Below are 16,235 nucleotides of genomic sequence, written 5' to 3'. Positions count from 1 at the left end.
CCTATTTGCTTTGTTGGCATTGTTATGCTATTGGAGACTGACATGGTTGTTAAAACAAGAATAATCTCGATCGTGCTTGCGATGCCTTTGTACACCCAGAAGCCCTTCTGTACTCTAGAACTGTTACAAACATGCAAGGGACACCGTACAATTCATACCATAGAAAACTTCTTTAGTGCAGATGATGCCTGAGCCAGCTTGTGACGGAAGCTGTTGCCTCTTTCTTGACACCCAACCATTACCATGAAAATAAACTTGTCTTCCTGCTGCTTCCCCAGTTACAGGCCATATTGGTCAGCACCCTCCACTTCGTGCACATTGATAGAAGATAGACAAATTGAGGCTGGAAGCCCAGAAAGCAGCAAAAGGATTCTCCTTAAAAATCCCACTTCAAGGGAGGGAAGTTGGTGACTCCTGGTGATGATGTACAAACTCTTGGGGATCATGATGTAGAGTATCATATAAGCAAGTTAATCTTTCCATTAACTTTGGGCAGGGGGCTGGACTCGATGATCTCCCGAGGTCCCTTCCAGCCCTAATGTCTATGAAATCTATGAACCTGGGGAAGTTGCTTGCTTTCTGACTGGCATTTTGCCAGGTATTCAGAGTCCCATTAGTAATGAGCTTGTCTGGAGTCCTTCACAGTAATGCATCAGGACAGTTACAATTAATAGTCTCATATGCTAAACTGGGCAACAAATCTGAAGTCCTTAAGTATAAATTTATGGATTCTAAATAAGAGGCTTTATTTTTTTTTCTTGTTTCAGCAGACTCCATTTATGCAATCTATGGGTCAGGAGGTGCAATATCTGTTTCTTGTTTTCATCTCTTCCTTTCACTCTGGTTAGTTTCACATGTCTGTATCATACAAAAGAAACAATGGTCTTCCTTTTTATTTCAGGAATAGATCAGCTGTAATTCACTCTATTTGGTCATTCAGTGGCAGAAATTAATTTGTAGGGTATCTTGTATCAAATAGCAATTGTGTATAGTTGAAAACCAGGTGATGGATCCAAGATTCTCACCTGTAACTTGCTTTGTGATACTCCCATGAAGGGCTATTTCCCTGGGGTGAGTGGGGAGGGGTGGATGTATGCATGTGTGCCTGCATACATTGGATCTGTTGACATGGAATTAATAGAATTCTGTACTCTAAAGATTGTCTTTGTGTTGGAGTCTCATATATTCCATTAGCTCAAACCCCAAAGGAATGTAATTCCCTTAAGCTTTGTGTTTATCATATGTTTCTGTTGAAGACATCAGAGTTTGTGGTGATATTTCATTCAAAGAATCAAATTTACATGAACTCTTGCATGAACTCTGGCTTGCTTTATTAAAAACAAGGCCAAACTCTGCCTTGGTGTAATGCGGAGCCAAGGCCAAGAGGTTCCAGTTAAGTTATGCAGGCTTGGAAGTGACCGATATTTAGATTAAGTTTAATTCAGTTCCCTTTGTTCTGAATAGAGTCTGAATAAGCCCAGGATCGTAACAACCAACTCTATTTGGGTTTTTTCTTTCTTAGATTCTGTCTTTTTGTGAGTCCCAGTGTATAAATGATTAAACAATTACATTTATAAATCTAAGATGAAATGCAAAGTAAAAGCTATAGTTAGTCGCTATTTGGGTAATGCAAATGCTTTAGGTGTTTGCTGGACACACAGGATTGGTTGGTAAAAGGATTTTGTTAAAATAATTTTTAAGTGTCTTTTGTGTTTTGATGGATGAGTTACTGCTGCCACTTGATAGGAGGCTGGCATCTATTCTTATCCTTTGAATCTCTATGAAGCATTTGACACTGGTGTCCATCCATTTTGCTGAAGAAAGGTGGTAGAGGTCCAAGGTTATGCAGTAAAATGGATTGACTTTTTTTCTTGGAGTGCACACCAAATGCATGGAAATGAGAAAATTGCACCTGATTTAGCATGCTACCATGATTGCTACTTTCTCTGGTCCTTCTCAACATCTAGATACAGTGATTGGGGGACTTGTTGGGTGACATCAGATTAATGATTCTCAATCAAGCTGCTGTGGCAACCTTTTAAGGATGTATTAGGATGCCATACAATATTAGCAGTGTTAGGTGTGCAAACACCTGCACACCATTCAAAAGGTAAACCTAAAGATTTTAAATAGGAATCCATAGTATCAAAAATATTCTGACCTGCTGTGGTATTTTTGAGTTCTTTCCACAGAAGACTTGCTCTATTCCATGATCAAAAAACAAGTGAAAGCTAAGAGCTTTAGGCATTTTTGAAGAGCTGCCCTGAGTCTGAAAAGGTTGAGAACCACTGCATTAGATTCAGTCATTCACAGATCTGTTCATCCTCCTTGCATACAAACCACAATATTCCCACCAGGGTAGCCAGTGCTTGGACACAATCAGTTATGGCTGAAGAGAGCTGATTCAAGCTTGAGTCTAAGCAAGGCAGAGGTGATGCTGGTGAGCACAAAACAAAAGTTTGAAGAGTTCTCAAGAATGCTCCTTTTTTGTTGAACATCTTCAGTTCCATAGGTTAGTAGTGCTCCTGGACTCTTTGATCATGCTGAACTTTTTTATAAGGAAAAGTGCTTTCTCTAGGAGGTTGTCCCATCCTGGTGGATGATGATCTGTTCTCAGTTATTCATGCCCTTGTGACCTGTAGGCTGGATTGGAGCAATGTGGTGGCAGCTGGATTGCGGCTGAGTATATAACTTACAAAAATCCAGTGCCACGGCGTGCTGCAGTTGGAACTAATGCCTACAGGAGCAAAGACCAATCAGACTTCTGTAGTTTCTGTTCCATTCTATTTTTTTTACCTTCCCTTTTCTAACAACCATATCAGTGTGTTCTCATGGCTTGGGGTCTTTAAGCAGATATGCTATGCCTACATGCTGTGTAACCATAAAGAAAATACTTTTCTGTACCCTTCTCCAAGAAGCCAGATGACAAAACAAAAATGAGTGCTCGTAGATCACGGGCAGGCCATTATTTTGGGCAGAGGGCCACTTACTGAGTTTTAGCAAGCCATCGAGGGCCACATTACAGGCAGCCATGGGCAAATATATATTATTTTTCTAAATTTTTAGAGGCCCCCCCAGGCCAGATCGAATGGCCTGATGGGCCACATCCGGCATCTAGGCCACATTTTGCCCACCCATCTTAGATGTTGTTGAAGGATGCTTTTCTACAACGATGACCAGTGTTGTGAAGAATCACTGGGCCTCATGGAAATACTGCAATTCACTTGTTACCTGTCCAGTGAAAGAATGTGAGGCCAGGCATGGCCCTTGGTGCTCTCCCTAGGCACCAGTAGCATGATCTTGAGTCTTGAATTCAAATGTAACTTATCTCAGAGCCAATATGCGATGGTGAAGCGGACACCACTTCAAGTGATTTATTGGCCCCTGCTTTTTCTCCATCTGTGGTTCTCAACTTTTTTGGACTGTGGCACCACAGTGGATCCACCCCCACCATAGCATTTGTGAGTGGGATGTCCCCTCCGCCCTCCCAAAAAGGTCATGCACTTATTGCAGAGGGGTGAGGAGTGGGGGTTGGGGCAGGTTTGGCCTGGAAGGGACAAGCTTGAACCCTACGATTCTTCCCTCGCACACCTTGCTCGCCTCTGTGGCCCCTTTCAAAGGAGCTGGGGGCACCCGAGGGTGCTGTGGCGCCCCCGCTGAGGATCGCCGGTAGGTAAGGAGGGGGCTTCCTGGCCATGACCCGAGCCCCAGACACGGGCGAGGATGGATGCAAGGTGGGTGTGGGTGGGCGGACTAGGGCAAGGCGGGGGCGTGCGTATGCATATGTATGTGGAGGAACCCGGGAGAGCTGCCAGAGTCCCGGGGCGCGGAGCCCGGCCCGTCTGCCTGCGGCCGGCGCCGAGGGGGCGCGCGGCCGGGGGAGGAGTTTGGCCACGTTCCCCGAGGCGCTGCAGAGGCGGCTGCGCGGGGGGAGAGCACTTTTGCCATACTCCCTCAGCCCAGTCGCGGGGCGGCGGCGCGGTGCATGCCGGGCGCGAGGCGGACTCTCCCCCTGTCTGGGTGAGGAGCTTGGAGTCTCGCCTGCCGCCATGTTCCTGTGGGCCACCGCCGCCACCACCCAGGGCCTCTAGCCCCCGCCCCGCCCCGCCCCGCCCCGCCCCCGCGTGTCCTGGCGGCGGAGGAGGAGGCGCTGCCGCGGGCCTGGAGCGAAGCCGGGTAGCGCCTAGCGATGTCCGCCAAGGAGGGGAGCAAGGTGCTGCTGCTGCCGCCCCCCGGCACGAGCGAGCGCGCTGTCAAGGGTGAGCGCTGGCAACATGGCGGGCGGGGCCGGGCGGGCTCCGGGGGCCGGCTTCCCTCAGGGACCCCCAGGCTGCGCCACTTCCGTGGCGGCTTCCCCCGGCTGTAGCCCGCGGCGGGGTAGGGGGCCAAGCCGAGACGCTGGGGACAGGCCTGCGGGACGGGCTCGAGGGGCTGCGGGGCCCTGCGCTGCTGCCTGCTTGCCCGCCTGCCCCGCGCCGTCCTGGGGCCTGGGCTGGCGCCCCGAGCTACCGCGGCGCGGAGACTGCTGCTCTGTAGGCGGTTGGCTCTTCTCGACAGAGCTGCACTGTCATGTTTATGGGGGAGACTTGCACGTGTGGGTCGTCTAAATTTATTGCGTGATTAACTTGCAAATTGCGTAAGGTACCCCCTGCTCCATGCTAACGTTTATTATGCAGTTGACTGGTTAATATTGCAATAGGGCCTCAGGTGTAAGTTAATAATCACACCACATATGCGAAGTAATTAGCACATGATAAAAATAACTGTCCAGCTATAAAAAGAGCCAACCAGCCATGATGTTAGTGCTTGAAAATATCTAACTTCTCAGTAGCTGGTTTATATCTTGCTTTAATTTGAACATGTGGCAGGGCCTGATGAATGTGTGGCAGGGCTCTAAGGCCCTTGCTGCATATTACAAGTCAAAGATGGATAGAAATCAGGTATAGAGCTGTTACACACTTTCAAGCATTGACTTCATAGCTGGTTGCCTCCTCTTATAGTTGGCTAGTCACTTTTGTTTGTGATAATTACTTTGCACATGTGGCTGACTTAAATGTGTTGCACAATTAACCAGTTAATTGTGTGACAACTACCTTGCACTTGTGGCCAGTTTTATTGCATGTGTGGCTGGTCTAAATTTATTGCATGATTAACTAGTGAATTGCATAATATATGTAATGTATAGTTGGGGCTTACAATTGCTGTTGTAGGGGCAGCAGTTTTTTAGTTTGTAATGCTGATATTCTTAGATGCACACTGTCTAAACACCACTTTTTTTAAAGCCACTGCAACCCCATACATTTAACTTCTACATCAACCTTGAATACATTGTAGTTAGAGCTTTCCGCTCACATAGGATGCTTTGGAAACTGGTGTGTTTTCTAGCATGCTCAAACATCTTTACTAAGAAGTAAATGAGCAAGAGTTAAGCAGAGTTTGCTCATTTTGGATTGCTTAACTTGTTGACTGACTTGAACAAATTGTAAAAACAGAAATTAGTCTTGGTCAAGTTGCTTTCTTGCTGTTGTCTTAGTTTTGGTGTGAATGTTGTTCAGACTTGTAATATTTTCTTCCATTTTGATAATTGGTTTCAATTAGTTTGGCAATCATCTCATGCACTATTTGAATGATTTGAAAACTTGGGAGTAGTTAAAGGGTTCAGGCTTCACTGGAAAACCTGATTTTCAGCATTAGTTCTGTTGCCGAGTCCATGCCTATCTGGTTGTCCAGTCAAGTTTATGACAGCACATCCTGGAGAAAACTAGGGGTAGAGGATTGTGATTTTGCTTTTTACATGGTTCAGTACAGTTTGAAGTACACTTGTAGAAAGCCAGGGTAATTGGTTCATAGAAGCTAAGTGGTACCATATGTGTAAAAAATAAATAAAATAATAAAAAAAAAAAAAATCCAAAACAAAACACCAAAAAAAACCCCTGTGCTAGAACCTAATTAAAATACGACAGTCATGTCTGAACCCAGCTTACAAACAGGGTTGAAATGTATTGCCATCTACATGACAAACAGTGTTGACGCAAACTGTATAATTGGGTGCATGTGTTAGACTGGTTACAAAATTAGTGACATTCTCTGGTGTAGATGGACCCTCTGAATTTACCAAGAGTGCATAGACTGCTTTTTCGGTGGGAATTGAGGAGGGCTGCAATTATTAAGCAATTTCTTCTGTTGGACATTAAATTTAACCACTGTCTACTTTTCCTTCTGCATTTCTGAACCTTTTCACAAAATACTTCAAAAAGGTAAACTATTAATTTTTTGCCAATACATTTATCATGTCACCAAATTTTGTATTGAAAACCTCTTTTTCTACAGGCGTGTTGCATTTCCTTCAGATATTTCAAATCACTGTAGAATTAGAGCATGCCCTAGAAAGATTTACTCTCTTTTTTTCAGTGATCCCACTCCCATTATCAGGTAAAACCAACTTCAGGTTCCCAGGGTCACAATCCATTCCAGCTGGTCCATTTCTCATTGCATCACTGTTCCTTGAGAGCAATGAAAGAGTTTAGAAGCCCAGCAGCCAAGACGTATGGTGCTTCCAAATTCAGTGCTGAGTCATGTTTCAGCTTTCAAGTTCTCCAAGTACAAGGTGTTTTGGAGAAGGAGTGTAAACACAGGGCATTACATTGACTTCTAGATGGAGAGATCTGTTCTTGTGTAGAGAAAAGGATATGACACAGTTGAGGGAATGAAGCTTTTGTCGCACTTTGTTTTAACTATATAGAGCATTATGTATTGACCTTTATGCACTGAAGCCATTTCAGCTTGTGTAGTTTTATGCATGTAATGTTTCATAGGATGAAAAGTGCATAAAAGTATATTAAAGAAAAATGTATATTTCCATGCATACATGCACACTTTGTTAAAATTGCAGTAGTAAGAAAGATAAACATTAGAAGCACTTTTCCCCCAACCATAAAGTAACTGGAGAGAACAAGCTAACTTAAGCATTTGAATAGTCTTACTGCTAGAAAAAGTTAGATGAAGAAATTTAACCTACAATGTCAAGAGTAGCCTTAATTCTGACTCTCCAAGAACATAGCTTTCAAGGAACTGAATATTTCAGCTTTTGTTATAGGAAGGTAACTAAGGAAAAGATATGAGCTGTTTTAATTTAGACAGTACTAACATATTTATAGGTTTTATAAATGTTTTGCACTTTAATGCCTGTTACATGTATATAACCTGTAATCCCATGCAGAGTGCTACCATGTTAATTACTGAGTTATGCGAATTTTCAGTGTGACAGTTTTTTGCATTTATGTGCTGTTCCTCATAGTGTATCTTGGTGCTAAATTTATATCCAGTTATTTATCACACTGGTTGCTAATACAGTTTCACTGACTAGCATGGACAGGGACTTTTTTTTTTCTTAATGACTGTCTGTAGCATTACAGAGTTAAGATGCGAATGTTTACCAAAAAAAAGAGAGAAATGCAGAAAGAGAGATTTAACCATGCCTATTAATAAAATAGTGTCAACTGTAGCACTGTTAGTGTCTTGGAAGAATGGCAAAAGGTGGGGATAAATAGGTTGAGGAGGTTTTCTTGGTTGTCTTGTCAGTGTTTAGTAAAAAGCATGAACTTGGGAAGAAAGGATTAAAACACTGGGTTATCCGTGATTCAGCTTTTTAAATAAGGTAGCAAAATATGTGCAGCATGACTGATAGTTGTGAAAGTTTGACTCCAGTATTTAGCTATTGCTAAGATGCTCTCTTGCTTTGACAAAAAAAAATCTGACTTGAACATGGTGCCCAAGGAATATTTCAGACATAATGGTAAATATCATTGGTTACATTTAACAATCAGTGTAAGTGAGCAGTGGTATGGAGTCTGAATAGATTGGTCTGGCATACTATCACACATCTGTGGCATACCATTGCAGATTAAATGCTTTTATTAAGGTATGGAGTGATCTCAAGTTTTTTCCCTTTCATGTTTTAGTTAGCTTGAGTACCAATGACTTGTACACACATTATTTCCTATGAATTGCTGATCAGCTGGAAAATTCAAAGGCCTGAGATGAAGATGTAGCATTAAGTTCCCAAGAAAAGCCTCTTTATCAGGGTTTTTATTACTTAGTCTTTCTATTAAAAAGACAAAAAGACTTTTTCCCCCTTTTTGAATCACTGTTTTCTGATGTGCCCTAGTCAACTTGGATCTGTGACATTCAATGTTTTATTTATTGTATAATACAGCAGATGCTACATCATATTGTATCACAGTTATAATTAAAAAGCAATTTATTTATCTTGTTTTCTTTGGTAGTAGCATTGTACTATCATATTTAATGCTTTTTTGTAGGATTTTGTAACAGTAATAGGCTTTTGATTTTTATAATAGTTTTTAATCCGTTTTTGAGTTCACACATCTTCAACCTGTAAATTTGTCAGTATACTCCATCCTGTATTCAGAAGCCACTGTTTCATTGCAGTGTGGCCATACACCCCTCACTGTAGGAAGGAAGAATCCTTATATACTCAAATGTTTATGACAGTAGTTCTGGAGATCATGAGGCTTGTCATCACCGCTGTTAGCCTGGGTGATATGACATGTGGGTTAGCCTGACTCATGTGTAAACTATCACACTTCAGATCTATAACTAAGTTATTGCATCCTACCTGTTGCTGCACTCTCTGCTCTTCTGGGTGCCTGTTAGGCTCTTCATCGGCTGTACTGTTACCTTCTGATGATTACAATTATTCGTTAACACTTTGGCTAGTTCATTTGGGTGCTTCCAGATGTCTCTACCATGTCTTTATTGTTGGGTTATAGAACTGTTCTTTGAGTAGCACTGTCAATACCTTTCTCAGGGTAAGCATGATAATTAGGGGTCCTGATCCTGCCGCCTTATAGGAAGTAGTATAAAATTTATATCATTATAAATTGCAGCTTTTGCAGTCTGAAATTTCCAGAATAATCCCTTTTTCCATGTTGGGTTCAGCTTGGAACTGTTTGAGAGATTTGTAAGCCAGTTGGGTAAGTGTCACAGTCATTTTTTGAGTTGCAGGGAGGGAAATTGTTAAAAATGAAGACCTAAGTAAATGAAGGGTAAAATGGCTCTTGCACAGCTTGCTGGGCTGAGCTTATTGTTGGTCTTCCTTGACAGCTATGCTATAAGCTGCTGGTGTGGCAATCCACATGGTGAGATTGTCACATCTTAATTGCAAAACTACACAATCATATTTAAAAAAAAAACAAAAAAAAAAACTCAGCCTAAAACCAGGGATGTAAAGGGACAGTACCCTTTTGAAAAGTCAGTCAAGCAATGATAAGTCTTTCTCTTGGAAGCTTCTGCCATGCCATGCCTGTGCTTATGCTGCAATAAGGAACTGCCAACAATAAGTAGTTTCTCCCCAGAGAAGGGGAAGGTTCCTAAAATATGTTCCTCCATCTTAATACAATAGATATAGGGTCTGAAAATTCCTAGGATGAGTGCCCATCAGTCTTTATTGGATCTAAGCTTTCATTAAAGAGCAAAGGCCATGTCAAATGTAAACTGATGCAGGAGATGTTTTCTGGAGTCTGCAGCCAGGCCTAGTGCCTCTGGGCCTGATCTGAGCTTTATGAGGTTGAGCAAGAGTGGAGTTATGTTACTGCTGTTATTGAGAACCTTACAGGCAGCAGTGAAACCAGCAACAATCCAGTGACTTAATTTCCTGCTGCCAGGGAAAGCTCTGAGCAGCAGCAGACATGGTCACTCGTCTGGGCAGAGAACCCCAAGTACAGTGTAGAATGTCATAGAACACCTTGGAGATGTGCCACACAAGCACCCCAAACCTGTGGGGAGTTTGGTTACTGGAGATTCCTGTTCACTCTGATGGAATCTAGAAGGTTCTGAGGGGAATGGATGTAGGGAAGAAACCAGTAAATTCCTCATTTTCTTTCAGAGGTAAAAGAAGGGCATTGAACAGAAGCATCTTTGGGGAGGACTAAAGAAGAGACTCCTTGTAAGATTCTGAGTCTTTCTTTCACCAGGCTTTGGCCAGGGGGTTGGTTTCCTATGCAGATATTACTTCTGAAAAATGTTCCCTTGTTTTCTGTTTTAAATTGGCTTATCTAATGAGGTTAGAACCCTGTTAAATTTCCAGGTCCTCTGGTTCCAGTGGATTGGGTAGCAGGGTTTGGATCGGTGGTCTCCCGCATTTTTTAAGTAGATCACCTTTGGCATTTAAAAGCAATCCAAGATCTACCATGCACTGCTGCCACTGCCCCACCTCCCCCCGTCCAGCCTTTGGGGAAGGATAAGTCTTTGGGGAGGGAAGGGCCAGGTGGGGGGAGTGTAGATGGAGGCAGGGGGAGAAAAATTTATTTGGGGGCTTGCCTTCCCAGCAGGTAAGTCCCACCCAGCTGGGGTCCCACTGAACTTAGCCCTGCTCCTGGGGCACTGTCCCTCACCACAGGGGCCTCAACCTAGCCTCCACTTTTTTCCCTCCCCCATGGACTGATCTGCTGGACTGGGGTGCGCACATGAAGGCATGTGGACACTCGGACCAACTCCAGGAGGCTCTGAGATATACCTGTTGATCAAGATCCACTGGTTGGTGACTACTGGTTTGGATGGACGAATGAAAGAATCGGTTCCTCTTCCACTTATCCATCTATGTAAAGGAATAAATTGTAGGAAACTTTTTTTTAAGCAGGAAACATACTCGTTTAAGCAGTACAAGATGAGATGCATCACAGTCTAATACAGGAAAGAAAATGGAATGAATGAAGGAAGGGGAAAACTATAAATGAAACTTGGGACATGGTTTAAATTGAAAAATGTGTAAAAGCTTGACCGATGGCATGTTGTAGTTCAGGCTTGTCCAAGATATGGCCCACAGGCTGCCATGCGGCCTGCCAAGGCATTTTTTGTGGCCCGTGGTGCTGTGACAGGAAATGGAAGAAAACACAGTTTACTTTCATTCTGCCCCTTGTCCCTTCCCAAGCCCCTCAGCAGCTTCCTAATGGCTGCTGAAGGGCTGGGGAAGGGACAAGGTTCCCACATGGACCGCGCGTCAGCTTGACGTTGCCGACACAGTGAGTGTGGGAAGAGGAGTGCAGACCCGGCCCACCTCCTCCCGTCCCCAGCGCCACTTGGGGAAGCCACTGCTTCTCGGCCTGAGCGACTCGCTGCTCCCCGCCCGCAGGCAAGAGGCAGCCTGGCTTGCCTGCCCGGCCCCGGGTCTCTGGCGGAGGCAGAGCGGTGTGGGCAGGTGCCTCCTCCCGCCAGGCTGTTGGCATTAGCTGTGCTGTGTGGGGTGGCCCCATGCTCGGGCAGAGCCTGCACTCACTGCGCCGCCTGGCCCCAGCTCTGGCTCCCTGCTGCCCATTGTGGTGCGGCGGTGTGGACCCTCAGAGGCGGTGCGGTGGCCGGGCTCACCCTTGTCGTCTGCCTCTGCTGCCTCCTTCCCAGCCAGGGCGCCACAGGTAGGGCTGGGCCAGGCCGGGGCCGGGGTGGGAAGGCAGCGCCTCCACTGGGGCCAGGCTGGTGACTGTGGGCTCCCAGCACCTGTGTGTGTGCGGGGCCCTGCCTTTCACAGTCCCAACCCAGTGTCCCTCACTGCTCCTACCTCCAGACTCCAGTGCCCCAGTGTATGGGGTGTGGGGGGGGGGGCCCAAGTAACCCCTTGCAAGCTGGAACTCTGCCAGCCCACAAGAGAAAAGCCACAGTTATATGTTTTTCTCCTTTAAAGGAGAACCCACTTTTAAAATTTCCTCATGACCCTTTCATATATTCTTGAGACCTTCATTGGTGTCAAAGGTCACGTGACATCGCTTCCTGATTTGATACCACTTTCTGTGAGGTCTTTGAATATGGCTTGCTGGCCCACTGGGTGATAAAAAGTTTGTGATCTGGCCCCACATTCAAAAAGGTTGGACACCCCTATTGTAGTCAAATGCAGCATGACATAAAGCAGTTGGGGTCAAACTTTTTGTGGCAGGGATGCCACAAATTACTCTTGTACCCTGAGTGCCAATCCAGTCTCCTTACCTTGCCTGATCTGCTGATGTGTTGGCTTTCCCCTCCATGGTCTACTGCGTGCCTCACACAGAGGCCTCGGCAGCACTGACAAACGTGCTGCAAGTTGGCCGTCTCTGTTGTATAGCGCTCATCTGTTTTGAGGGCATGAGAGCTCACTGGTTAATGAGCCTGTTTGCCTGTTACAGTGTCACTTGGTGTTTTGTAGCAATCTAGCCAGGATAGAAATTCAACTTAAGTGTTTGAATTAAGATGCAACAAAAGCACAGAGATCCAGTTAGTTTGTCTTCATCCTCTTCCAAGCCTCTTCATCACCTTTCCTACAGCAAGTCTATAGCTTTTGTTCCTGTGTGGGCTACCTTTTTTTCTTTTATTTAAAGCATACTCATGCAAATATTGGTCTGTTAATTGTTATGCAATCACTGCATTAGGTCTGTAATGTTGCAGTGCTGATGATCCAGGGAATATGTGAGAAGCAAGGTTTGTTTGATAGTATTTTTTTTTTTATTGGGCAAGCTATCATTTAGGAGATATGTTAGACAGGAATTTTTGTCCCCAATAACCTATCTCAGTTTTGTGAAAGCAGCAGATACAGCATAAGCTAAATATGAGGTAAAACAATGTCCTCCATTATATAAATTAAAATAGTCACTTAAAGGGCACTGGCAGATGTTAGTTCAGCAGTAAGATAGGATCTAACCCTGGATCCTAACAATAGCATGTTTTGCCAAGCCACACATGCATGGCAGGATGCAGTTCTGAGGATCAGGGATCGGATCCCAATCATGAGATGTTGGTACAGGGAGCCTGGCATGTGGGGGGCAGGTCCTACATGGCATCCTTTCAGCTTGCCAGTGTGTGTGGAGCTGGTGATCATGATCCCTGGCTCCACATGCTACAGCAAGTTGAAAGCCAAGTGTGGTGCAGCTCTGCAAATGCCAGGTGGAGGGATTTGATCAGCCCTCCTACATGTGGGACGCTGCACATAGTTTTTAAGGTCCCAGGTTGAGAATCCCGGATCTCAGGTTTCCTGCAGCCTAGGACTTCTAAAAATGCTGTGTGCAGCTGCTGCCCTCTGGACATGCATGCCACGTGCTTGGCATTTTAAATCTCTTGCACATGTGGCATGTTGAACATACATTGTGTGATTAACACATTAATAGCACTGCCACTTCATCAGATTTGTTTTAAATCAGATAGATTAAATCACGATTTAATCACAATTTAAATCACTGGCCAGGAAGCCTCGATTTAATAATTATTTTCTATACCAAGTGCATTCTTGTTTGATATAACTGTAATACAGTAATATATGTTATTCACAACTCTATGTTATTCACAACTCGGAGATAGATGTAGTTTTCATTTTTAGAAGGTACACAATATCCATTTTAAAGAAGTGATTTATTTTGATATATTTTCAGATTAATTTTGCAGCTACATCAGAAAACAATTATGATTTGATTATTTTATTTACCAAAGCTAATTGAAGCAGATACTTATGAAATCATTGGGAGATGAACTATCTTCAGTTCACTAGCTTAATCATGGATATTTGGGGTATAATTTTGCTGTGCTGTACTAGGAGGACATCAAATGAGCATTGCAGCCATATGGTATTAGCTTGGGGCTTTCTTCACTTTCTTTTCGATTTGCTTTTCATCTTTGATTTCTTCTCTCTTATGGCCTGGCAAGCCTGTTGCTATGATAGGTTTTCCCTTCTACCATACATTCCCTCACTAGGTCTCAAATCAATGGAGAGACTACATAGGTTTCACTTGCTTTATGCTGTACCTGTGTTCCTGGAAAATGGCACATACCTTGAATTTGCATAAAGGGAACTACTTTACAGCGTAACAAATAGAGATAAGTTCCAAGACGTACTGACCCTCGGACCCATTTCTGCTACTTTTACGAGACAATTCTGGTACTCGCCAACTGCAGACAGTACACACAAGCACAGGGTGCTGGTAAATGTTACCATAATGGGGATGGGAACTACAGAAACACGTGTTGCAGACAGAGAGTGAGGAGCACAGATCCACACAGACTATGTTTTGGTGCGCGTCACTCCCACAATGCACCACAGAAAGCAACAGATTGTGGGCTTCCACTACACTGATCACAAAAAGTGTGACTTTACCTCGCATATAACATGTGAGGTAAATTCAGTTTAACATATCTTAAAACTATGTCTAGGTTGGTTCTTTTTTAAAAGCATTTTAACAAAAAAAATACAGTTAAATAAAAAACCGGATTGATTAATTGATTTTAAATTGTTTATTTTTATCCACCGTGTACATAATAGAAGATGGACCTGGAAACAAAATTCATTACTTTATTGGGGACTGAAATACATGAACAAAGCAGACAGTAGTTAGAAGGTTTGTTACAATTCACCTGCTTCCTTTTGCCAATGTCTCTAAAGCAGTGGATACCCTTTTTGTACCAGGACCCATTTGTAAACATGGCCAGCCTCATCCCAGTGCTTCTCACCCGCAACCTGCTGCTCCTTGCTATCATGCCCCCAATGTGTGGGGTGGGGGGTGGATGTATGAGGCATGGGGGTGGCCCAGACAACCCCTTGCAGGGTGGAACTCTGTCAGCCTGCAAGGGAAAAACCATGGTTTCCCGTGTTTTTGCCTTTAAAGGAGAATCCATTTTTAAAGTTTATTGAACCAGTTTTCAAGTTAGTTCGCAACCCTTTCATATATTCTTGCCACCCATGAGTTGAAGCGCTGCTCTACAGGTAGTAACAGCCCTTTTCCTTTTTTGTATGGCCGTATACTTTTACATATTTCATGGGGTTTTTTTTAACTGCCTTTTATTTGATTCATAGCTACTTCTGATCCCTTATCTTGTTCCATGTTTACTACCCTTTTTTCCCTTGAATTATGAGGTACTTCACAGAGACTGTATCTGCTGCTTTCCCAGACCAGAGGAAGGGCACTTTGGGTCCCCAAATTTTTGTCTAACATCTTTTCCATCTCCTAACCAATAAAAGATGCAGACCTTTTCCCTTGCTTTTGTATACATTTCCTTCACTGTAGGTATCTTGAGTCCTAGTAGTCCAGATTAAAGGATTGCCTACAGAACCATGTTTTCCAAAAAAGTGCAACTAAAAAGAATAATGCAGGTTGTATGTTACTTGATATTGATACAGTTAAATACAGTGAATAACCATACTTCCATTGAAATTTCAGGAGCTAACTCACTCTCTGTGCAGTGCTTTTTTTAAAAATACTTTATTTCATTGTCTTGGCTTCACACCATTTTTCTTTTTTAGATGTATTTTTTTTGTCATTATGTTTTTGCATGCTTGGTTTTCTTTTGTCTTTCCAACTTCCTTTAAATCCTTTCCTATTACCATGCTTTCATTTTCCCTACTTCCCTTCCAACATCCTACCCCAATGTCTTCTTTTTTTAATAATTATCCTACTTTACTCTTTTTTTGACAGTCACCTGTATGCACATAGTCTCTCTGAATCCTTGTTTAAAAAGGCGTTAGTGTAAGGCTGTCAGGCATTCTGAGTTGCTTCTGCCAATCTGACAGAGAATAATTATTTCTCCTGTCCCTTTTTCCATAAGTCACAATAGTGTATCTTCGGAGTGGCAGTACTCCTTACTCTCCTCCTAAATATGCTGTAACCTATATTCTTCCTTAATTGGAAGGCACAAATAACTGGTACCCCAAACTTTTTATTGTGGATGAGGTGACAAGCAGGCCTTGAAAGTCACCATACAATACATTGTAAATGTTAAAATTTCAAAGATATGCTTTATTCCTGCTAATTGTGTGCTTTATGCAAACATCCTTTTTATTTCTCTTATTTAGAAAGTAAAGGAAGGCCACTCAAAGTTTCCTTGAAGACAATGGATTAGTGAAAGTAATTGTGGGGGACCTCTTATGCTCTATGGTATTTATCAGTTTATAGGCTAATAAACTGATGCTTTATAGTTTTATAGTGCTTAGGGTCGGAAGGGACCTAAACAGATCATCAGGTCCGACCCCATGCCCTGGGGAGGAATGGATGCTGCAGTCATATCACCCTAGCCAGATATCTGTCCAGCCTCCTCTTGAAGACTCCCAAGGTAGGAAAGAGTAAATTAAAGTAAGGCAGTTTATTATGCCAATGATATAAAAAAATCGTGGTTCGTTTCTCGGGAGGTGGAAAAAAAACTTTCAGCTTCAGACACACTTTATTAGCAATACAAAAGGTATATATTTGCAAATAGGGTCAGAGGGAGAA

General features: G+C 43.4%; 1 protein-coding gene across 2 annotated transcripts in view; it reads left to right on the top strand.

Annotated features, from left to right (window-relative positions):
- Nucleotides 1–3,990: 3,990 nt before the first annotated feature.
- The window catches only part of PPP3CB (protein phosphatase 3 catalytic subunit beta), an 81,608-nt gene continuing 69,363 nt past the window's right edge, over nucleotides 3,991–16,235 (top strand). The window contains exon 1 of one of the 2 annotated variants that reach the window (XM_019555656.1): nucleotides 3,991–4,259. In XM_019555656.1, coding sequence (XP_019411201.1) covers nucleotides 4,190–4,259 — 70 coding nt within the window. In that variant the 5' untranslated portion in view covers nucleotides 3,991–4,189. The remainder of the gene's footprint in view (nucleotides 4,260–16,235) is intronic. The other variant, XM_019555657.1, reaches the window with a different exon arrangement.

This window comes from Crocodylus porosus, unplaced genomic scaffold (assembly GCF_001723895.1).
Source record: "Crocodylus porosus isolate Cpor-Errol unplaced genomic scaffold, CroPor_comp1, whole genome shotgun sequence".
Taxonomy (NCBI): Eukaryota; Metazoa; Chordata; order Crocodylia; family Crocodylidae; genus Crocodylus; species Crocodylus porosus.
This window is presented reverse-complemented; position numbering and strand designations above follow the sequence as displayed.